This window comes from Chenopodium quinoa, unplaced genomic scaffold (assembly GCF_001683475.1).
Source record: "Chenopodium quinoa cultivar QQ74 unplaced genomic scaffold, ASM168347v1, whole genome shotgun sequence".
Lineage (NCBI taxonomy): Eukaryota > Viridiplantae > Streptophyta > Magnoliopsida > Caryophyllales > Amaranthaceae > Chenopodium > Chenopodium quinoa.
The window spans coordinates 4,112,579-4,135,585 of record NW_018743510.1 but is presented as its reverse complement, the minus strand read 5'-3'; the positions used below and the strand labels follow the sequence as shown (position 1 = coordinate 4,135,585).

General features: G+C 37.3%; 3 protein-coding genes and 1 long non-coding RNA gene across 4 annotated transcripts; 3 read left to right on the top strand and 1 right to left on the bottom strand.

Moving 5' to 3' along the window:
- The first annotated feature begins 1,548 nt into the window (after positions 1–1,548).
- LOC110739762 lies at positions 1,549–5,602 on the top strand. Its single transcript, XR_002514895.1, has 3 exons — positions 1,549–3,924; positions 4,037–4,388; positions 4,467–5,602. It is a non-coding gene; the product is annotated as an uncharacterized LOC110739762 (long non-coding RNA).
- Positions 5,603–7,037: 1,435 nt separating this feature from the next.
- Positions 7,038–10,542, top strand: LOC110739820. The gene is made up of 4 exons (XM_021920302.1): positions 7,038–7,085; positions 7,850–8,879; positions 9,234–9,854; positions 9,929–10,542. The coding sequence occupies exons 1-4, from the start codon at positions 7,038–7,040 to the stop codon at positions 10,540–10,542; spliced, it is 2,313 nt and encodes a 770-aa protein (XP_021775994.1).
- A 249-nt stretch (positions 10,543–10,791) lies between these two features.
- Positions 10,792–13,689, bottom strand: LOC110739819 (protein MAIN-LIKE 1-like). Its single transcript, XM_021920301.1, has 3 exons — positions 13,621–13,689; positions 11,012–12,721; positions 10,792–10,914 (listed from the first exon to the last, which is right to left on the bottom strand). The coding sequence occupies exons 1-3, from the start codon at positions 13,687–13,689 to the stop codon at positions 10,792–10,794; spliced, it is 1,902 nt and encodes a 633-aa protein (XP_021775993.1).
- A 518-nt stretch (positions 13,690–14,207) lies between these two features.
- Positions 14,208–18,612, top strand: LOC110739761 (probable RNA 3'-terminal phosphate cyclase-like protein). Its single transcript, XM_021920237.1, has 6 exons — positions 14,208–14,548; positions 14,636–14,785; positions 16,145–16,326; positions 16,395–16,570; positions 16,780–16,996; positions 17,981–18,612. Exons 1-6 carry the CDS (start codon positions 14,344–14,346, stop codon positions 18,188–18,190), a joined length of 1,140 nt encoding a protein of 379 aa, XP_021775929.1. The 5' UTR covers positions 14,208–14,343; the 3' UTR covers positions 18,191–18,612.
- The last annotated feature ends 4,395 nt before the right edge of the window (positions 18,613–23,007 follow it).

The window sequence follows — 23,007 nt, the reverse complement described above, 5'->3', positions numbered from 1 at the left end:
TCTTTTATCTTCAGCTTCTTTTACTTGGAACGCCGCCATGCCTAAAAGCATGAACCACAGTAGGGTTCAAAGAGTTTGAAAATTTTCCTACACAAGTCAATGGCCATCATTCAATCTCCCTGAAATACAACCACCATTGTTGAAAAGATCTGCAAGAAAACCAAAGAATAAGAGGACCAAATAAAGCTAGGAAAAAGAATAGGCATATTACAGTTAAGTGCAGCTTATGCAATGAGTTGGGCCATAACATGTTAACTTGTGCTGCAAAGAAAAGGAAAGCTGCATGTGAAGCAAGCACTTCAAACACCTCCTCTTAAACCAAGAAGCGACAAAGACAACTGCATGAACTCCAAGCCATTTCTTTTGAATGCACAGCCAGATTATGTAATCTAGTTTTTGTACATGAACAGTCAAGTGTTTGTTGTGTTGTCTAGTTTTTTTGGACATATTATGTGGAGTTGAATGATGGTTAAATGAACCTGTATTTTTGGGCATATGATTTAAATAGAAAGCAATTTTCAGATTAAATTTCCCTCTTTATTTAATTGCATTTCAATTACATTAGTTCACCTCGTCATTACAAATCAACTATTATACACATCACTAGTCCTAATTTTATAAGTGAATTGACAACTTTTTGTTGTTGCGTCATTTTCTTCTTCAATTGCTTCAATTCTTCATGCAAATTGCTTTGTCTTGCCCCATCCCTTTCATAACAGCTTCCCCTGCTTTGACCTTCTTCATGTTGTCTGATACAGTCTCATTAGCAACTCCTTTGCACCATTTGAAGTTATTACATGAATCGCACTTATAATATAGCCTTTGTGGATTTGATGTTGACTCCGAGCTTCTAATTGCATATTTCTACCACAATTGCAAAATTTGTTTGGAACTCTTACATATGCATACTCATGTAGGTGCTGAGGAGGATGTGTTTGATATCAAACTCACGATTATGTAAATAGGGTTGCTTTGTGTGTTTTGAGTGTATTATTTATACAAGAAATTGGGTGAGAATCAAATGTAATGGCTAGTTTTTCCAAAAAAAATTAAATATGGTTGAACAAACTAGCCGTTATAACTCATTAAATTAGAGGTATATTGTGTATTAATTGGGAAATTCCCATTGGTACACCTCTGGTTCTGACTTTTCCCATTGATACACCACTTAATTTTTGACTTATTAACTAATGTGATTAATCAGTTAATCAAACGTTAATAAACCCATAATACTGACGTTTAACTTAAAAAAAATTGAAAACACTAAACTACCCCCCTAAACCCTTCCCCCCCAACCATATTTAACCCAGCTGAATTTCTATTTATTTCGATTAGACTGCTCTGAAAAACACTCTCCCCTGTTCCATTAAAAAAAAAACTCCATCGAACTAATTTCTAGGGTTTGTTGCATGGTGAATTGTGAATTGCGTTAATATCCAAGGAAATTCTGCTCTTACCAGGTAATTCACCACCTTGTGCTTGTTTTTTGATGAATTTCGATGTTACAATTATAAATGGATGATAATTTCTGGTTTGATTGTTGTTTGCTTTATGATTATGTTGTGAATTAATGAAAAAGCACGATGATGATAGAAAAATAGAGTCTTTGTTTATGGTTGATGATGTGAATTGTAAATGATGATGTGAATTTTGAATGATAAGTGAAATTTCAGTATGAATTTTGTACAATGAATTGTTGTTATTTTTTATTATGTGTTGGTGCATGTTGTAAGAGTTTAGATGTGATGTTATTTTGCAGAATGGGTGACAGTAATGTGGTGTTCAGATTTCATTATATGGGAAAAGATACAGATATTGATGTGGATGTGGATACTTGTTTTTGTTGGATTTGGTGATTGAATATGAGGATTGTGCTCGTTATTGGGTTCCTCTACTTGATATCCTTAACCCCACCTTTTATTATGCCTATAAAGAGAGACATTGGCCACTCTTAGATGATGAAGACTTGTTGAAAATGTTTTAAATGTTTCCCTAATGATGGCATCATCCATATTTGGGTTGTCACTACTAACAAGCCAAGTGCATTGAATAGATATGTGTTAAAGTTTAGGAAATCTAAAACTCCTGCATATGAACCACCACCGGTTTCTAACCTTATGCAACCACAACAACCACCCATAACTTGGATCTTTGCACCACCACCACCAATTCAAAACTTGACTGAACCACCCCAACCACAAGTGCTTACTATATCTGAACCATCCCAATCAGAAGTGCCTACCATACCTAAACCATCCCAACCACCAGTGACCAAACTTACATCTAGGAGGAATAGTGAGGAGTTGTCTCAGTTGGCATCAAGTTCAAATGCACAGTCACTTAATGAGATTTATGTGAATGAAGATGAATTCATTATGACTGATTGTACATTTGCAGAATTGCAAGAGGAGTATTATGAAAACAGTGAGAAACAATCTAGAAGGGAATATAATAAGGGTAGGAAAGAATTTGAAGCTAGTTTGAAAAGGGGGAAAGGCAAGAGTAAGTCTAAGTCCACTATTACCAACCAGCCCATGGTCCCCCAAATGAAATTACCTCCCTCCCCTGTATCACCAAACACAGTCTTCAAGACTTTAACCCTTAGAAGGAGTCCAAGATTTTCTCCTGCTGTAACTGTTCCTGCTACCCCAGTTAGTAAGCCTTCTGATCCCTTTTTATTCAAAAGGAGAATCCCTAAAAGCACAACTATTAGGAAGGGTATATGGGTTAGTTTTTAGACATTGACTAAACAAGGTGAGTCTAGTAGTGCAGCTGCACATACACCAGTGAGGAGGAAAATGAATTTTGTTGTTGATGATGGGGATGATCCAGATGATGAAAATGACTCAGATGGGAAAGATGAGTCAGATGACAGTGATGAGTTCAAGGAGAGTGATGAGTCAGCTGACTCGGATGGGGATATGATACCAACTAGAGATGTTCCAGCTGATGAGTTGGAGACTGTTAGAAGATTTCCAAGAGTGAGAGACAGTTGGATGCCTAGCAAATGGTATGGCTTCATAAATGATGACAATGATGATGACTACTTTGATACTTTATACAAAAATGGTGAGATGTATGAAGATAGGGAATTTGGCAAAATAAAACTCAGGCAATGGATGATGTTCACTGACAAGGCACACTTCAAGGACACTCTTAAAGACTATGTTGTGCAGGAAGGTTTTGCAATCACAGTAGTTTTAATAGACAACATGAAGTACACTGCCATATGCTCTTTAGAAGCTTGTGAATGGAGGATACATGCTAGGAAGTTACCAGGTGGAAGGACTTGGGCTATTAAGAAAAACTGGCACAAATTTCACACATGCAGGGGGTTGGAAACTTATAACCCATATGTAATGTCAAATGGGCTTCTCAGAAGGTCATGGAAGACATTAGAGCTAATCCAGACATTCCAGGTAAAGCTTTGAATGAGTTGTTGTTTCTAAGATATGGTATTTATATGAAGCAATCAAATCTGTATAGATTGAAGAGTTATGTGATTAATGAGTTGTTTGGTGGACATGATGAATCATACTCAAAGCTGCCATTGTATGCTAGAGTAATTATGCTTACTAATTCAGAGTCTAAGGCTTTTTGTGCATGGTATGAGTTAGAAACTGTTGAGAGACCTAGACTATTTAATAGCATTTTCATTTCTTTCACTGGACAATGGAAAGGTAATCTAAGAGGTTGTAGGCCTTTGATTGGTGTGGATGGAACATGCCTAAAAGGTAACCATGGAGGGATCTTACTTTCAGCAGTTGGGTTGGATGGCAATAATGAGATATACCCCATAGCTTATGCAATAGTTGGGGTAGAAGACAATTAAGGAGAGTTGGTCTTTCTTCTTTTGGCATTTGTTGAATATTGTCAAGGACTCTTCGAGGAAAGACTGGACTATTATGTCTGAAAAGACAGAAGGTAATCACACTCTTATTTACTTTCAATTATCATCCTCATTAATGCATTATTTCAAATTCAAATAATAGTCTGATAGTGTAACATATGTCATTCACTGTTATTACTGTCATAGGGGGTTGATTTGGCACTTGAGCAATTATGGCCAGAAGCAAAAAGGAGGTATTGATGTAGGCATCTAAGTAGGAACTACAAGAAAGTGTTTCTTGGCCCTTTGATGTACATACTGTTTTGGAGGGGCTTGTAAAACCACAAATGCATTTACTTTCAAAAAGGCTACGGAGAGGTTACAGAAGGAAGGTGGGGAAGAGGTGATGAAATGGTTTGCATTGGGAGATCAATCCAAGTGGAGTAAGCACAAGTTTAATCTAAATGTTTAAAATGATGCAAACACTTTTAACTTTGTGGAAAGCTTTAACTCCACTCTAGGAGTTGACAAGTGTAGGCTTGTTCTAACATTGTTGAAGGTATGCAATACTGTCTCTTTGTTATTTTAACTAGCTTAAAAGGAAAATTTAACCTAATACACTGTTTGCAAATTGCAGGGATAAGAAGGGTGTGCATGGTTAGGATTGTAGCCAAGCATGAAAATGGATTAAAATGGAAAGAAGATGATATTTGCCCTAAAATTGCAAAGATGGTTAAGGAAATTGGCAAGGCAAGCTCAACATGCAAGTCTTTCAAGTCAAAACCAGGAGAATATGAGATCCATGAAGGAAAGTCTCAATTCCCTATGAGCCTTAACAGCAAGATCTGTTCTTGTGGGGCTTGGCAATTATCAGGAATATCCTGCAGGCATGCAATAAGAGAATTAGTAGATGCAAAATGAGACCCCCATGACTATGTGAGTTCTTGGTATTCTGTCAAGACTTAGGCAGGCCTACAGCGTTCACATCAACCCCATTCCTGATATAGAACAATGGCCATAAGATGACTCCCCTCATCCTATATTGCCTCTAAAAATGAAGAGAGGGATAGGTAGGCCTTCTAGGAATAGAAAGAGAGAAGAAGGAGAGGTGCAACAAGGAAAAAGGTCATGGACAGTCAAATGCCAAAATTGTGGATGTTTTGGGCACAATACAAGAACATGCAAACGGGGTCCAAATGGAAAAGAGTTAAGAGCAACTGATGAGCCTATTGTAATCAAGAACCCAAGAGTTAGAGACCAGTCTAATGCAGCAAAGACAGTTATCTAGGGCAGCAGCAAAAGCATCTGAGGCTTCAGCATCTACCAACAAAGGCAAAGGGAAGCAGAAGCAGCCTGCTAAGAAGAAGGGAAGCAGCCTGCCCAAAAGAAAGAAAAAGAGCCTGCTTAGAAGAAAGGAAAGCAGCCTGCTCAAAAGAGAGGAAGGAAAGGAAAAACTCTGAAGCTCCAACTTGAGTGCTTCACAGCTACAAAGTCAGCCATTTTCCCAGTCTCAGTCTCAGCTGTGAAGACATTAGTCAATGATAGTTTTTTATTTAGTTGGGATAATAAGCTTAGTTTAATATGAAAACTTTGGTTTTTGAATGTAATGTGCTTGCTTTTGAACACAAAAGTTAGTTTTTGATGCTAAGATGGTTTTGATTGTTAGGTTTTGAACATATCAGTTAGCTTTTTATGCTAAACTTTGCTTTGATTGTAATGAACCTGTTTTGGAGGTTATTGGATAATGCAGCAATTAAATTGAAGCTTTTATTGGATCTCATGTGTCATAGTTCTAGCAAATGTATGAGAGAATGCAGTAATATAAATTGCAATACTCATTCCTCTTCTTATTCAAATACTCATTAGGTAATACCAGTTACTCCATACATAAATTTAACCACTGACATGACTTATTTTAGGGCAACTACCAGTACAATCAGTACATTACAATAGTAATCTTAACAACCTTATGGATATAAGCTGCAAACTCTTCTGCCTTCTGTGTAAACTCAGCAAACTCTTCTCTCAACACTTTTCACATACGACATTTCATCATGATTAGCATAACTAAGCTCTGTTTCTCTAATAATCTTGTCTTCAACAACCCATAAGGACAGACCACAATGCCTACACTTGTAATAAGGCCTCCCTGGATTTGAGATTGTGTCAGAAAATCGAATATCAGCAGCCCTAGTAGGAACACAGTTGCAGTATATGCGTCTAAACCACATGCCCCTACCATTCCCCCTGCAAAAAGAAGCCATGGAATTTGAGCAAGAGAAAACAGAAAATGAAAGGGATGGGTGAGAAGCAGGGGCAATTGCAGTATATAAAAATGGGAGAAACATAGAAATTTGTGGGAAAATGGATCGATTATAAAAAAAAGGGGGAAAAAGTTGGAGGGAAAAGTTTTAAAAGGGGGTTAGTTTAGTCTTTTCAATTTTTTAAAGTTAAACATCAGTATTATGGGTTTATTAACGTTTGTTTAACTGATTAATCACGTTAGTTAATAAGTCTAAACCTGGGGTATATCATTAAGAAGTCAAAAATTAAGTGGTGTACCATTGGAAAAAGTCAGAACCAGAGGTATACTAATGGGAATTTTCCGTATTAATTTAAAAAAGTAATGACATTTGGTGAATTAAAAAACGCATTAACAAGAATCAACGTCCAAATATCATTAGTGGCATGAGATGTCAATAATTATTTAGTGACATTTGATGAAATCATCGTTGTTATTATATTTATAATTAATGTGATATTTTTATTTTTATTTTTTTGGGTTTTTCTAAGCTATGCCCCTAAGGTAGTCGAGTTTCTAAGGTGTACCCATGCTTTTTCAAATTTCTTAGTTATGCCCCTCAACTCACTACCATTAATGAATGGTACCCTCCTAGGGACTTCCATGTCACCTAAAGTTAACTATAAGTTTAATAAACTGAATTGCTATTCGTCGTTCGCAAATTACTGGGTGACGTTAACATTTTTAATTGAAATTACATTTTTGCCCTTGTGGGTATTTTACCTATTTAAAGGTCCACCATGGGTAAATTAGTTACCCACAACATAAAAACACTACCGAGCCCACCACTTGTGTTTAAAAAATTCCCGAGCATTAAAAAATCCCGGTTCCACCATTGTACGGTAATCCCGAGGAATTTAAAAATCCCGGGGCATAAAAGAAAATTGTACGGAGTGGTGTTTTACGATGGACGACGACAACGTTCACACGCCGGAGGATTCGACGGAAGAATCTGTAAGTATTTCGGAAATTTTTTTTTTATGATAATGGACATCCGCCCTATATTTCCGGAAACATGGGGGAGATCCGACCAAAATTTCCGGATGTCCCCCATGACATCCGGAAATTTCATCCGGATGGGTACATCCGCCTGAAATTTCCGGATGTATGTAGGGACATCCGGGAATTTTGGGCGGATCTCCCCCAGAATTCCGGAAAAAATAGGCGGATGTCCCTTTTTTTTTTTGTTCTTACGTAATTGTTATTGTTATTATTATTATTATTATTATTACTATTGTAAATTTTTGTAAATTTTTATTATTACTATTATTATTATTACTATTGTTATTGTTATTATTACTATTGTTATTATTATTATTACTATTATTATTATTACTATTGTTATTATTATTATTATTATTACTTTTGTAAATTTTTGTTATGATTATGATTATTATTAATATTATTATTACTATTATTATTACTATTGTTGTTATTATTATTATATTAGTTATTATATGTTAATGTTACGTAGTTATTGTTGTTATTATTATTAGTATTATTATTGTTATTGTTATTGTTATTATTATTATCATTATTATTATTATTATTGTTATTATTATTATTATTACTAATATTAATACTATTAATACTATTAATATTATTATTGTTATTTTTATTATTATTATGATTATTTGTATTATTATTGTTATTATTATAGTTAAATTTAAAATACTAATCCTTGCGTGTTTTATTTGTTTGTGTTGTTATTTTGATAGGATTCGGAGGTTGAAAACGACGGTGACGTTGTGAATTACAGTGCACATTTTGTGACAGACACAGTTTTTCTAACGTTTGACGATGCATTTACATGGGCGGATGCTGTTGCAATAAATCTGGGATTTATTTTGGTGAAATCGTCTTTCAACAAACAGAGGGATGGTCGACTAGTTCGATATTTAAGATGTGACCGGGGACGCAGGAGTAAGCCGAGAGATCTTGAGAACGCAATTCGGAAGGACACCAAAACCAAGGGCATTGGTTGTCCTTTCTACATCAAGATATGTTACGAGTTCGTCACCAATACTTGGTTTATCCGGGCGAAAGATGATGTAACTGGGACCCACAACCATCCAATGATTGCGTATCCAGAGGGTCATCGTAAAATTAGTGGGTTGAGCCCGAATGCGAAGCAGGTTGTGCGTGACATGACGAAGTCTAAGGTTGCACCGCGTAACATCATGGCGACTATTGCGGAGCAATTTCCTGCTGATCATCCAAACATCAGACACATCTACAACTGCCGGAATGACTTCAGAGAGGAGATGTCTGATGGGAGAGGAGTTGTTCAGCAATTTCTACATTTGGCGAGACAGAGTCAGTATGTTTACTGGGTCATGTCCGATGATGAAGGCGTTTTACAGCACGCCTTTATGGTGCACCCAGTCATGGTAGACATCCTACGGACGTACCCCTATGTGATCGGTATGGATTCCACTTACAAGACTAACCGATACGGGATGCCGTTCTTTGAGATAGTTAGCGTGACACCGACAAACCAGAATTTTCTCGTCGCTTACGTGTTCATGCGCAACGAGAGCACGGCAAGCTATCGATGGGTTTTGCAGAGGTTGAGAGACATGATTGGGTATAATAAGGAGCCGTCGGTTTTCTTGACAGACCGTGAGCTTGGGCTATGTGCTGCATTGAGGGAAGTGTTTCCAGGAACCTCGCACTTACTTTGTCGATGGCACATTAACAAAGATGTGGAGGCTCGGGTCACTGCTATGTTCAAAAGCAAGAAAATCGGTGCGTCTTTCAAAAACGGAAATGGAAACGTATCATGGACGCTGAAACCGAGGAAGATTATGAGGCCGCTGTAGAAAACATGAAGGATAAGTGGGCAAGCTTTCCAGCAGTGATACAATATGTAGAGAACACATGGCTTTGTCATAAAACGAAGTTCGTGACATTTTGGACAAACCAAGTTCTACATTATGGCAACACCAGCACTTGCAGAGTTGAGAGCCAACATTCGGCCGTGAAGATGTGGTTTGATTCCTCGACAGGTTTGGTGTTTGCTAATTGTACTTCATGTATGTACTTTTATTTGTGCAGGAATTTCAGTTACAAATCATAACTGTTTTTCTTTGTAATGTGCAGGTTCTTTGGATACTGTATGGGCTCGAGTTCATAGCCACATTGGTAATCAAATCATCGCAATTCGTAATGGTTTGGAGGCTTCTAGGTCGAAGATAGGTCAAAAGTACCGACAGTTGCCGCTGTCACGTATAAACGGGAAGGTGTCTCAGCATTGTTTGAAGGTTCTCGATGAGGAGACAAGGAGGATGAGGGAGCTGAGTTATCAAGTGCACGAACGATGTGGATGTGCAATGCGTGTGACCCACGGGTTGCCCTGTGCATGCCAGATACATGATTCGCTAGCTGCTGGGACAGGATTGTACATAAGGCAAATTCACCCGTTTTGGAGGACCTTGGTTATTGGTTCTGGAGAGCACGGGACGGTGCCTGACAATGACTCGACCGAGGATGCCGCACATTTTCGTTCTCTGATGGATGAGGTGTTTGATAGTGATCCTGCTGTTCTTCGAAACGTGTCTCGCATCATTGAAGAGGAGCTGCATTCGGATCATTCCGATCTCAGAGAGCCTGCTGCAAACCACCAGGTTCGTGGTCGACCAAGACACAATGATACAAGACGTGATCGTTCTTATTTTGAACATGTAAACCGCCAACACACTGTACGCGGCGCACGACAAACAGGTACGATTGAGTGTTGTGTTTTTCACATAAATCAGCGTTCACTAAATTATTAACTGAAACCTACATTTGTGCAGGAGATGTAAACGACATTAGCCAAAGCCGTTATCGACACATGCTTCCAGGGCCGATGTTGCCTTACATCACAGGATGGAAGGATGTCATTGGCGATGGGAACTGTGGGTTTCGTTGTGTGGCCGAGTTCTTCTTCGGTGATCAAGGCCGATGGTATGACGCTCGAGAGACAATAGCGAATGAGGTCCTCGGTTATCGAGCCCTATATGAGAGGATTTATGGGCTTGGAAGACTTGAGATCAATGTGCAGCGTATTCGATGGGACGGTGGGGCGGTTGATTCCCGTCATTGGATGGTTGCAATACAAGATTTATTTCCTATTGCGACGTGGTTCAACGCAGCGATTATTATTCTTGGTGTAGGCCAAACACCGACTTGCTACTACCCATGCCTCACGATATTGCCGTTGCGGGCAAGAAGGGGGGTCACAGCACCGGAGCGAGAGTTTGTCATCGCTACAGTTGGGGCCTCACATTTTATTTGTCTTGAACTTGCACCTGATTCGCCACTTCCCCCGGTTGCAGGTTGGTGGACCGAGCACCACGACCCAAGTGTTGACGGTTGGGATCAGCGTTACGAAGCTAGAAGGAACATGTGGGATGCCTTAATTAGATAGTGAACATGTTGTCGTTATGTAAAATGTAAAGCAGTTGTCGTTATGTAAAATGTAAAGCAGTTGTCGTTATGTAAAATGTAAAGCAGTTGTCGTTATGTAGTCGTTATGTAAAATGTAAACGAATTGAACTTAATTAAACAAAATATTTAGAAAACCACCAAAACAGTTGTTCAATACTTCATATACGGGACGAATAAATAGTACATAAACGAAATGCGTACAAGGAAAATTAAAAAAAAAACAGGAAGTTCACAACCCCATCATCGCCCTCCAATCAGCTCGTAGCGCCTCAGCCATTGCTCTTGTATCACGCGATAGGCTCGGATACTCCTCCAGGGTCCTGTTGATGACCTCCATAGACCGACCCATCCACTTCAATTAAAAAAACAACATATTAAAAACAACATATTATAAACAACATATTAAAATAGCAACTTATTAAATTATAGCAAAAAGTACAACTACTTACGTAATCCGTGTTAGTCCTCTCTGGCAGTGTGCGACTCTCATGTGTTGACGCAACTGGAGAAAAACGTGGATGAGAAAATCGGTACAGCCACTGCATGTAACCAGGACCGACTGTAGGAGCACCACCACCAAGTCTGCTCAGGGCACCTACCACGACACTAAAAGACATACCAGGGACAAACCGATTCCACATCACAGATGTCATCTCTGGCGGAAAGTCAACCCGATACATCTTCAAGTTCGTCGGTCTCTTAGCCTTCTCAGGCCTGATAATGGCTGGTGGAATGCCCTGTATGTATCCAAGTTGTCGAACCACTCGATCAGGCATGTATGGCTCAATGATGGTACGATACTGGATGCAGCCAATGAAAAGAGTAGCAGGCACGCGTCGTGCTGGATCAACTCCGTACGGTAGCCAGTTAACTTCATTGTCAGTCAACTGATCCAACCTAGCCCGAAAAGCGAGAAGGCGCTCCATGCTCTTGTTAGGGCACCCCGATCCAACATCCCAGGCGGACGCACGAGGAATAGCAAGCTCTCTGGTCAAGGTCCCCTGCTGAGGCCGGAAACACGGAAAGTACTCGTAGATCCACGCCTGCAGAAGCGTAAGGCAGCCAGCGATAGAATCAGCATCTCTTCGTGATGCTGTACCCAATTGCCGGTACATGTATGCTAGCACAGCAGAACCCCAGGAGTACTCACTAATCTGAACATCCTCAACAAACAGCTCGTTGAGGAAGGAAGGATGAGTACGGTTTCCACTCTTGTCCAAAAACAAACAACCGCCGAGTACTAACCACAGGTACGCCCTGTAATGGTTACTGAAGGGCCTCTGCGCCTCCAAGGTCGACTCCACTATCCTCTCAGTCAGGACCCCACTACCCTGCCACACGGTTTTGGTACCGCACTTCTCATTCAGCTCTTCCTCAGTCATATCCAAGGTAACCGAGCACGCGTCCCGTAAAACGTCCGTGCTAGGAGTAGTGGAAACCATGGAACCGTCGACACGAAGCCCTAGAATATGATACACATCATGCAGCATGATCGTGATCTCCCCAAAAGGCATGTGAAACGTGTTCGTGTCTGGCTGCCATCTCTCAACAAAAGCAGAAATTAAGGGCCAGTCAAATCGTCGGAACATGGTCCCGGGTAAATGAGATAGACCAGTGCCATCAATCGGTTCCAGGTGCTCCGGCGAAAGACGAGCGCGCCAGTTACCCAATTCAGAACACAACTGTGTCCTGCTCAAACACCGCAGCACGTTTCGCTCCTGCCCAGCCCATATGTAAGCAGACACGTGACCCCCAAAACTCGGAATAACGGTACCATCCTCAGGCCCACCTGCCATCGGCCCCTGCACCACCCATGGCTCTGACGAGCTAGTAGAAGCTTGACCTGGTTCACTACTGCTAACATATCTCCCATGGTCACCCTTATACACAGTACGGTAATCCTGAGGGTCGTACTGTGCATCTCCAGCAGATTGACTTCCTGCTTCTTCATCCTCCTCCCGATCTGATGAAGGCACTCCAGTAGACGAATACATGGGGGCGCTCCCCTGTGACTGGTGCTCCCCCGACCAAGCACCAGCAGTCCCATACTGCTGCTCATGCTGAAACGGTGCATGTGAAGGTCCTGCACCACCTAACTCCCTCCTAACAGACGCATTCAAACGTCTTGATCTTGTATGACGAGGACCAGAACCCTCAATCTGCATTAAAAAAATAAGTACAGAATCATATTTCAATAATAATTCATAGTAAAAAAAATCAAATCAAAACTATAATAAATCAAATCAAATAAACAATAATAACAGCATTACAAATAATAACAATAATATTATTCTTACAATACTAGTACACTACTAACAATAACAACACACTAACACACTACAAATAATTTCAACACAATAACAGACCAAATCAAAACTATAATTAACCACAAAACTGCCAAAATTTAAACGCAACGATAACAACCCAATAAAAAAACAATTACAATAACAATAACAACAATTTAAGTAAACAACCATAATACATAACAACAACAGCAGCAAAAACCAATACAAACCAAACCAAATGTACATAACAATAACAATACATAGCAACAACAAACTTATTAAAATAAAATCACGAATTATTGCTAAACTATAATTATTGTAAAACTAAATCAACAAAAATTACATATCAATAACTATTGCAAAACTAAATCAAGAAAAAAATTATTTTAATGCCACAAATGAAGGACACAAATTACTTCAAAAAAAAAAAACAAAAAAATAATTAAAAAAAAATGAAGGACACAAATATTTTCAAATTAAAACATGCACCAAATTAAAAAACAAAGGAAAAACAGAAAAAAAAAACAATGGAAAAACAGAAAAAAATAAAAAAAAAGGGGAATATCAAAAAAATAAAAAAATTTCTGGAAACTGGACTTCCGCCTTGAAATTCCGGAAGTCCAGAAAACTTCCAGAAATTCCAGGCGGAAACCCTACTTCCGCCTGGAATTTCCGGAAGTTCCCTGGACTTCCGGAATTTCTGGGCGGAAGTCCAGTTTCCAGAATTTTTTTTTTCAAAATTCAAAAATTTAAAACAAAAACGAAAAACTCACCGGCTCGCCGCCACTAACGCCGCCACCACGACCACCAAACGTCAGCCTAATTCTCCGTCGGTCTGCCATCGTCAGATTCAACTATTTTGCTTTTTTTTTAAAAAAAAAAAAATCTGGTTTTTTTTTTCCAAAATTTCAGAATTTTTGGTTTTTTTAGAGAGAGAAAGTGTCAAAGAGTGTTTTTGTGAGATGGGAAATGTCTCGTAATGCCCTAACTTACTTTATCGAGTATTTATATACGGAGGGCAATTTAGGAAATTCTTGTAAATAATGTCAACGTCACCTAGTAAATTGTCAACGACGTTTAACAACCCCCTTAATAAAAAGATGATAAAAGGTAAGGAAATGATAGGAGAAAGAAATCTTAGCCACCGCAACCCTAATAACGAAAACTGAAGCCACGAAATCACACTCTCAATTAACTTTTAAACAACTAATAAGGGTACACTTTAGTATTGATAAGTAGTTGAAGGACACGGCTTAGAAACTTAAAAAAGCATGGGTACACCTTAGAAACTCGACTACATTAGGGGTATAGCTTAGAAAAACCCTATTTTTTTTTCATTTTTAGCTCCTTACTTACTCGATTATACAGCATATGAGCATAGCAAATACGAAGTACCATGTAAGGGTAAGCTGTAAGCATTACCCCCGCTGACATAGATAAAGAAGAGAAACCCACGCCTATATTTGCCGACCGTCAGACCTTCAAACACTCCAAAAATGGCGAAAACAAATTACAAGAGATTTCAAGGCAGCCAAAATCTAAGACTTCGTCTTCTTCTCTCTACTCTTTCTTCGACTCCTATTCTCATTGACGACATTCGATCTAATGAAACCATTCCCGGCCTTCGTCCCCACGAAATCTCTCTTCTTCGACTCATCGAAAAAGTCTGCGATGATTGTCATGTTGAAATCAACGAAACTGGTATCAATTACAACATTTTCCATCAATTGGGGTTTAGGGTTTTTCTGGGGTTAATAATTGATTTTGATTAATTGATGGTTGTTGCAGGTACAAAATTGAAGTACAAGCCTGGGATTATAATGGGTGGGAAATTCTTAACTCATAATTGTGGGTTGAGTCGTTCAATTGGTTATTTCTTGGAACCACTTTTGGTTTTGGGTTTATTTGGGAAGAAGCCCCTTTCAATTAGGCTTAAAGGTATTGCCATTATTTTGTTTTAGTTTCTTTGATTCGAGTTCTTTCGTGTTGTGTTATTCGCTTTTGATTTTGGTTGTTTTATGACTTGTAAGAGTTTAGGCTCTTGTATGCTCTTTACAAATTGATTTGCATCTTTTACTTGAGTACTGTGAGTCGAGTGAGATTAGCAGAGTTCATTCTACTGCTTGAATAACAATCTCTCTCATTATTCAATAATTCTAGTAGTCAATCCTCTTCCAATATCTATTCATCTTTTTTAAATGATAAATAAAAAGCAGAATCAATTTTATACTCGGGTTTATAATCCTAATTCCTTAACTTATAACCAGCAACCTCTGAACCCAGAAAGCTTCAGCTGCCATTAAGCTCAGTCAGAATTCTTCCCCTTTTCAGATTTTTGTAGAAATTTGTTAGTATATACAATTTGTTGTAATGGGTTTGATTTATTATTTTTTTTGGGTCAAATGTTGCATTAATTTATACTTATTAGCTAAATTTTTACATGATTAATGTTGTACCAGTATTACTTAATTCGAACCTCATTTACTTTTGACTTGATTAATTGGGTTGTATTTTTTATTATTATTCATCTATATCATTTACTTCTATGCTTTCATATTTTATTTGTTGAGTGTTTATATGTGTGCGTTTAAAAGGGTATTCTTATCGTTGTTGAGTAAAAAATGGTGTTAAAAGGTGTGATTCTATAACAAACATGAGTGGTCTTCTATCAAGAATTTTTTTTTTTTAAAAAAAAAATTGTAACGCTTAGGGAACTATGTGCATGTTGTTCTTTTGGATTGTGGATGCAATTTCGGAATTTTTTTTGTCCAGTTTCAAGGAAATTTGTGGTTTAATTTGTTTGACGTTCATGCCTTGAGTTTATTGGTCACCTTTCAGCATGTTGTTTTTGGTATTGATGTCCCTAGTTATGTGATCTCCTTGACCTCAGTACAGAAATATATGAGTACTGCTGTCATGAATTAACTCATCTTAGTTGGCTTATATAGAAATGAGTTGGAAAACAGTAAATTAGCTAATGTTATAGCATATTAAACCTGTCAAATGGGATCATTAGCTTATTAGGGTCCTTAAAACTTACCCATATAGACACAGGAAGAGACAAAGAGCTCAATAGGAATGAGAGACATTGAAGGGAGGAACTGAATAAACCATCTACCAATGGTGAGGAAGATTTTTTGTTTGTGTGCGCTTCTTTACCTGAACTGGCTGTTAACATTTGTCCCTTTCTGGTACTTTCTCTTAGCTAGGAAATTAACTGAGAACTGTGCTTCTTAATCTTTCGAAGTTGCTGCTCTGGTTTTAGAATGCAAGTGACATATGTCATGTTTTCATCAGGTATTACAAATGATTCTAAGGATCCTTCCATTGACACTTTCCGGTCAACTACCTTGAACATTCTGAAACGCTTTGGAGTTCCTTCTGAAGGTCTGGAACTGAAAATTGAGAACCGTGGGGTACCTCCTCTAGGTGGTGGAGAAGTAGTTCTGTCGGTACCAATTGTGCATAGTAGTTTAACGGTAGGTTTTACTTACTTAGCCTTTTCCATGATTCATTAGAAGTATATCTAATATATTCTCTTCTTCAGGCAGTAAACTGGGTCGATGAGGGAATGGTAAAGCGCATCAGAGGGGTGTCCTTTTCTACTCGAGTATCATCACAGTTTGAAAATACAATTATACATGCTGCTCGTGGTATTTTCAATCGCTTGATTCCTGATGTCCACATCTTCACTGATCACAAGAGTGGTGTACAAGCTGGAAAGTAAGATTTTGCTTCCATTTATCTGTAATGTCTCACTCCATTCAAAAGTACATGGTACATGCACATGAAGGCTGATACTCTAGACATTATTTTGGTTATAGTATGATGAGAATGTACACATCAACAAAAAAAAAAAAAAATCATGATTTGTGCCTCCAGTCTTTGAGTTCTGATGATTTATTTTGTATGGATATCTGATTCTGGTTTAGCTCCCCTGGCTTTGGGATTTCACTGGTTGCTGAAACTACTTCTGGATGCTACATTTCTGTTGATACTGCTGTTTCTTATCCACGAAAAGATGAGACGGATGAGAATGAAGATGAAGAAAAGATAGACCTGAAGCCGCCCGAGGATGTTGGCATAGAAATAGCTTCTGCTTTATTAAATGAAATCGAGCAGGGGGGAGTGGTAGACTCTACACATCAGGTTTGTGCTATCAACAATCATTAGAACTCATATGTTATGTGGTTTTTACACCAATAGATTACATGTGATGTTTATATTGATTTTAAGTTTTTAACCATTGCTGCATGTTACAATTCTCATTGAAAGATAATCTGTATAATTTTTTTCTTTAAAAAAAATAAATAAAAAAGTAAAGGAAAAAAAAGGTTTGAACATGATTAATATAAGTTGAGTTATTGCATTTTTGAAATGATTGTTTTAGTATGACAGATTGATGGTTAGACTTTGTTTTGACTACCAAGTGAAAAATGGTCTATTAGTTTATAACAACATGAGAAAAATGCTACATAGTACTCCATATTTACTTTGAACGCTATAGAACTTGTTTTCAAGCAGTATTGTATGGAGATCAAATGAACTGAAAGCTAACTGGCCTTGAATGTAACAATGATAGTATATTTTTACCATCCTTTGGAATCATAGTGGTGGTTTTGCTATCGTTTAGAATGAGACATGACTGTGATTGGTGTATACACTTTGGCTCCTTAATTGGAAAGATATCAAATTACCTCTTTATATAGCAGGTTATCCTAAAGTTCCTTGCTTGTGATATATACTTGTATCTGACAAAGATAACCTCAATTAATTTAAACATATTTCGAAAGCTGAACTATATGAAATATTTTGGCTGAGCAGTAACTGCTGATAATCTGATATGATATGGGAAAAAAAATATCCTAAGAAGCAAGTATTGTTCTTGTGAATTGTTATTTGCTGAGACTGAAAGTTTCAGAATTTAGTTACATTGTCATTAATGTCTCTAATATCCTATCTAGTACTGTCTTCGACTCTGGGTCAGTCCACACTATACAGAGTAGACTTAAGGTCTGAAAAGAGTGGTGAACAGGGCTCATGTTGCTTTTCATCTGTGTTAATAGTGGTGTTTGCTCTCTGAAATCCTATTTTACTAACTACCCATTCCTTTCTATTATACTGCTTTTGCAGGGCTTGTTATTTCTTCTTTGTGCTTTGTGTCCTCAAGATGTATCAAAAATCCGTGTGGGTTTGCTTTCACCTTATGGAATAGAAGCGTTGAGGCTCATAAAAGACTTTCTAAATGTGAAATTTGCCATCAAGCCTGATCCTTCAACAGGCACTGTCATACTTAAATGTGTGGGATTTGGTTTAAAAAATCTCTCAAGAAAGCTTTCATGATGCGTATCATCTCTATTCAACTTTCATCTCTGGTGGATCATCCGTTTCTACAGGCCTGGCTTTCATCTACTTGGGAAGTATGATGAGTTTATGCAGCTGTTCAGTGTTAGTTTTGTTAGGCCCAGATTGAGATTGTAGTAAAATCGAGTTTTCATTTATGAATTTGGCAAATTTTGCAGCTGGTTGGGTGTAATGAGTAATCTATAGATAGAGCTAATTTTTGTTTCGCGAATTTTGATTTAATATAGTTAGTAGTCTCTGTCAAAGCTGGTTGTTGATAGCTTCCACCAGCAACAGCAAATTCAGAAACACATTCAGGTTTGTAGTCTGCATTTTTATAATAGATACACGAAAGTTATTCATGTATGATGTATACTGCGTAATTGAAATGTTATTATTTCTTGACAGATTTCCTTACTGTATACTGCGTAATTGAAATGTTATTATTTCTAGACAGATTTCCTTAATGTATACTGCATTATTGGTTCACTAAGCTGGAATGGATTGGTATAGATTTTCATACTTGGGTGGTATGGATTCTATATCCCATACTAATCTAAAGTTATTTGGTTTAAATATGGAATGGATTCTCATACTTGAGTTGTAGTATGGATTATTAATCCTTAGGTGGGTATGAGATTTTAATGGAATGGGATGGAGTTAGAATCCCCCATCTATGAGATTTCATACTTAAATAGCTCAATCAAACAAATAAAACCACGAAATGAATTCTAAATTCATTCCAACCTATTCCAAGAAGTTCAACCAAACAACCCATAATTACAACCCTTCTACGGTTATCCACCCCTGCCTAAAAACAAGAAAGATTTGTTAAAAGAAGTTTCTTTGTGATTAGTTTGGTGAGTTTTTTATGAGTTAGTCTGGACGTTTGGTTTGGGCAATTGGACTATTGGGCGTTTGGTTTGGGCAATTGGACTATTGGGCGTTTGGTTTGGGCAATTGGACTATTGACATTTCCTGTAATTCTTATATGGCCAACCACATGGTTACTTAGTCAGTGTTATATGGGTTACTCGGTCAATGTTACAGGTGTTACTCGGTTCTTTTATAAGTGGTCACACGGTATGGTCAGCCATACCCTAAACAAGTTGGGAAAAATATTTATACAAGTAAGATAAATATGATAAATTGGTAATGTAGCTTAATTTCTGTAAACATGACCTTGGTCAAATGTGGTCTAGTATTTAAGTCCGAGAGGGATTAGTAAAATGTAGAGCTACAATGGCAAACAAACTATTATTTCCTTTATTTACCACCTCTATTACATATTATTTACAACTTTTAGCCCGACACAAATTTCATGACAAAATTTCATAATGGTTGATTAATAAATTAAAGAATAGGTAATTAACTAAGGTAGGAAAGTGAAGGTAATTAATCAATAGTAACCACACCACCAATAGCACCGAGCCCACCACCGTAGCCCAATAACAGCCACCCCGAAACCACCCACCTCACACCCTGAAACCACCCCATCTCAACTCAAACCACCCTGAAACCACCCACACACACCCGAACAACCACTCCCTCTCCACCTGAACAACCACGAAACCACCTCCTCTCAGCCCAAACCACTCTAAAACTACCCCCTCTCAACTTAAACCACCTTGAAACCGCACCCTCTCAGCCAAAACCAACCCAGAACAACCACCGTCACGCACCCCCAAAACCACCCACACTCACCTAATTGAATCGCCCCAAAACTACCTTCTCTCACCCTGAACCACACCGAAACCACCCTCACTCAACCTAATCCACCCATAAACTGCCTCGAGGCATCCCAAACTAGCCTACCCATCAATCCATCAGATCTAAACAATTGTTTTTTAGTTTTAAAAAAAAAGAAGAGAGAGAGAGAGAGGAACAACAGAGGAGGAGGCGACGACGACTTTAACGGTGGTGATGAGCATCGACGATGTTGAAGATGGTGGGTAGATGCAGCGACGGCGACGACAACGGTAAAGGTGGTGGTCTATTTCGTGGGAGATGAAGATGGAAGCTGAATGAATATTTTTTTATTTTTTTATTTTAAAGAGAAGTTGAATGATTTTTTATGATTGTTGATTTAATTGGGTGATCATATTATATTATGTTAAATAAGTTAGATAAGGAATTAATGAAATCTGATTTGGGTAACTAATTGTGTTTATAAAATCTTTAGTAAGGCTATTTTTGTACTTTTATTGAATTATACTTATTAAAAATGGAAAGTTGTAACTAATGTATCCGTTTTGGCAAAAGTTGTAACTAATGTATCCGTTTTGGCAAAGTTGTAACTAATATGTAACGGAGGTAGTATTTTTAGTTGTAATCTTTGACAATTTATAATTGGGAAATACATTGTTGACTATGTTGTGTGGTATCTTATTAGGATTATTTTGTTAAATAAGTAACTAATAGAATGAGAGAGAAACAAAAAAAAACCCTAGCCTCCTCTCTCTTTTCTCTCTCCAAAACTCTAGCCTTTATTGTCAATTTTGAAGGGGCTTCCATCGGATTTCACTAGTAGAAAGCCCCAATCTTTGTTTCTTGTACATTTTTTGTCTCTTAGGTTATAATAATATCTCCCTCGAAAGAAAAGTTTTATCTCCTTCAAAACACAAGGTTTTTTTCGATCTCTTTCAAAAAACAAGGTTTTTCGAACTCTTTCGAAAGACAAGGTTTTATTTGCGCTTAATTTGGTCTCCAGTTGTGCAAGGCTACGATTGATTACTGATTGGATTCGAAGTACGAAATCAGCACAAGAATTTTCTTTCTCACGGAATTATGAAGCGGCGACGAATCTACTCAAAAAGTTGTATGAGACAACGAATTGAGAATGTGGCGAATTGTTATATCTATGTACTTGGATCCTTAGCTCTTTCCCTATTAATTCTTGTTTGATTTTGTTAGATCTGTTTTCATTATCGTTTATTGTCAATTGTAGATGTCATATGACTTTAATTGATGAGATATAATATCATTTTAGGACTTCTTTCAAAAAAAAAAAAAAAAAAAAAAAAAAAGGAATTATTTTGTTGCATAATTTACAGTTACCTTTTTTTACGAAGTATAATTTTTTCAAAGCTATTAACATTTTAGCATTTAAGTAATGTTAAATTGTTAAAATATAAAGTTAACAAAAAAACAACTACAGTAAAAACTAAAAAAGTGGAGAAAGAAATAAGTCATTGTACTATGTTTTTTCTAGGGAAGAGAGGATAAATTTCAAAGAAAGTTCCTAGTAAATTCCTGTCACTTTCGTTGCCCTAACCAAAAGATTTTTTGTGTAGCTTGGATGCAATTTCCTAGTTCCATTGACTCTTTGCCTATATATTTTTAACATAATTTAATCATATCGCAACTCAACACTTCTACCTGATGAATTTACTGCACCCTGTCTGTGTAACAATAATGCCCAAATATCAAACCAGTAACTTTCCCTTGAAAACCTGCAGAATTTACCTCTTCCTTCTCCAGTGCATCTTCACTGCGCTCACGGCATACACCGAAGGGGACTTTCCCATGGTAGCTTTTGCGTTCTTCGTGTGTATTGCTTACGTTGCTTTGGAGGAACTCCGAGAAGCTTACTATCAGCTACCATACATGAAAAAGTGCTACTCTAAGACAAAATACTTGTTGAAGCTTTCCATTTTGGCTCTTTACATGCTCATAGTACTTGGTTTTACTTACAAAATGGCAATTATGTTTCCTTTATGGGTCTCTTTTTTCGTCTTTGTTGTTATGAGCACGGTATGTGGCCTTGAGTGCTACGAGATTTTCGTGATCAAAGGTGAAGTTAGCAACACCAGGAAGTCTAGCAAGGTGATAAACACAGTGTATGCTCACTACTATACTACTGATACGGCATTCCTAGGGGATAACATAGTTTAGGCATGTTTAGTTTTTAACTAATGGATAATTAATTCTATCCAAAATAATAATTAAGTTTATAAATGGATTTGGCGCCTATACTTTTCGCTCCAAAATTCAAATAATTAATTAAATTACCAAAATACCCTTCTTAAGAAATAATTACTAATTAATAAATTAGAAAATACTTATAAAAAATACGGATATTATAATTTTAATCATCTTTGATTTGATACAATCATTTTTAGTACTCTTACAATACTTGGATTATATGATCTTATTTACCAATAACTTATTGTATTTTATGTACAAAATTTTCTTCTTCTTCTCTCCCCACCACCAGCACTATCTTTCAGCTTAGCAGAAGGTTCACTTGTGCTACAAGTGGATAGTGAATTCCCTTCGAATACCGTGGACAACATCTGCAAAATTGTGAAAGGATACTCCCAATTACTTTCTCCGTTTCGTAATAATCGCAATATTTTCCATTTGTTTCCGTTTCATAAAAATTGTAACACTTTCTTAGTTGTTAAGAGCCCACTACTATTTTATTATTTTTTTCTCCTACCAACCCCACTTACACGGTTACACTACTTTTTTTATTTATTTCTTACTCTCCTACTAACAATTAAATATATCCCTTTCAAGTATACTTTATATTATTAAACTCCTACTTTGAACCCCACCCAATAATTTTTCTAAAATTATATGTCATACAATCATACCTATTATTGCGATTATTATGAAATAGAGGGAGTAACAAATTATGAGCCGCATTGAACAGCAAGATACTAATCTTCAAATCTGGAACCGAACCAATCAATTGATTAAGCTAAGAAAGGTTCCCTAAAACATTATTGGAAATTTGATCAGTTAATCCAACCCAAGGTAATTTGGTATAATCAAAGTTAATTTCGTATAAATAATTTAAAAACTTTTGTATG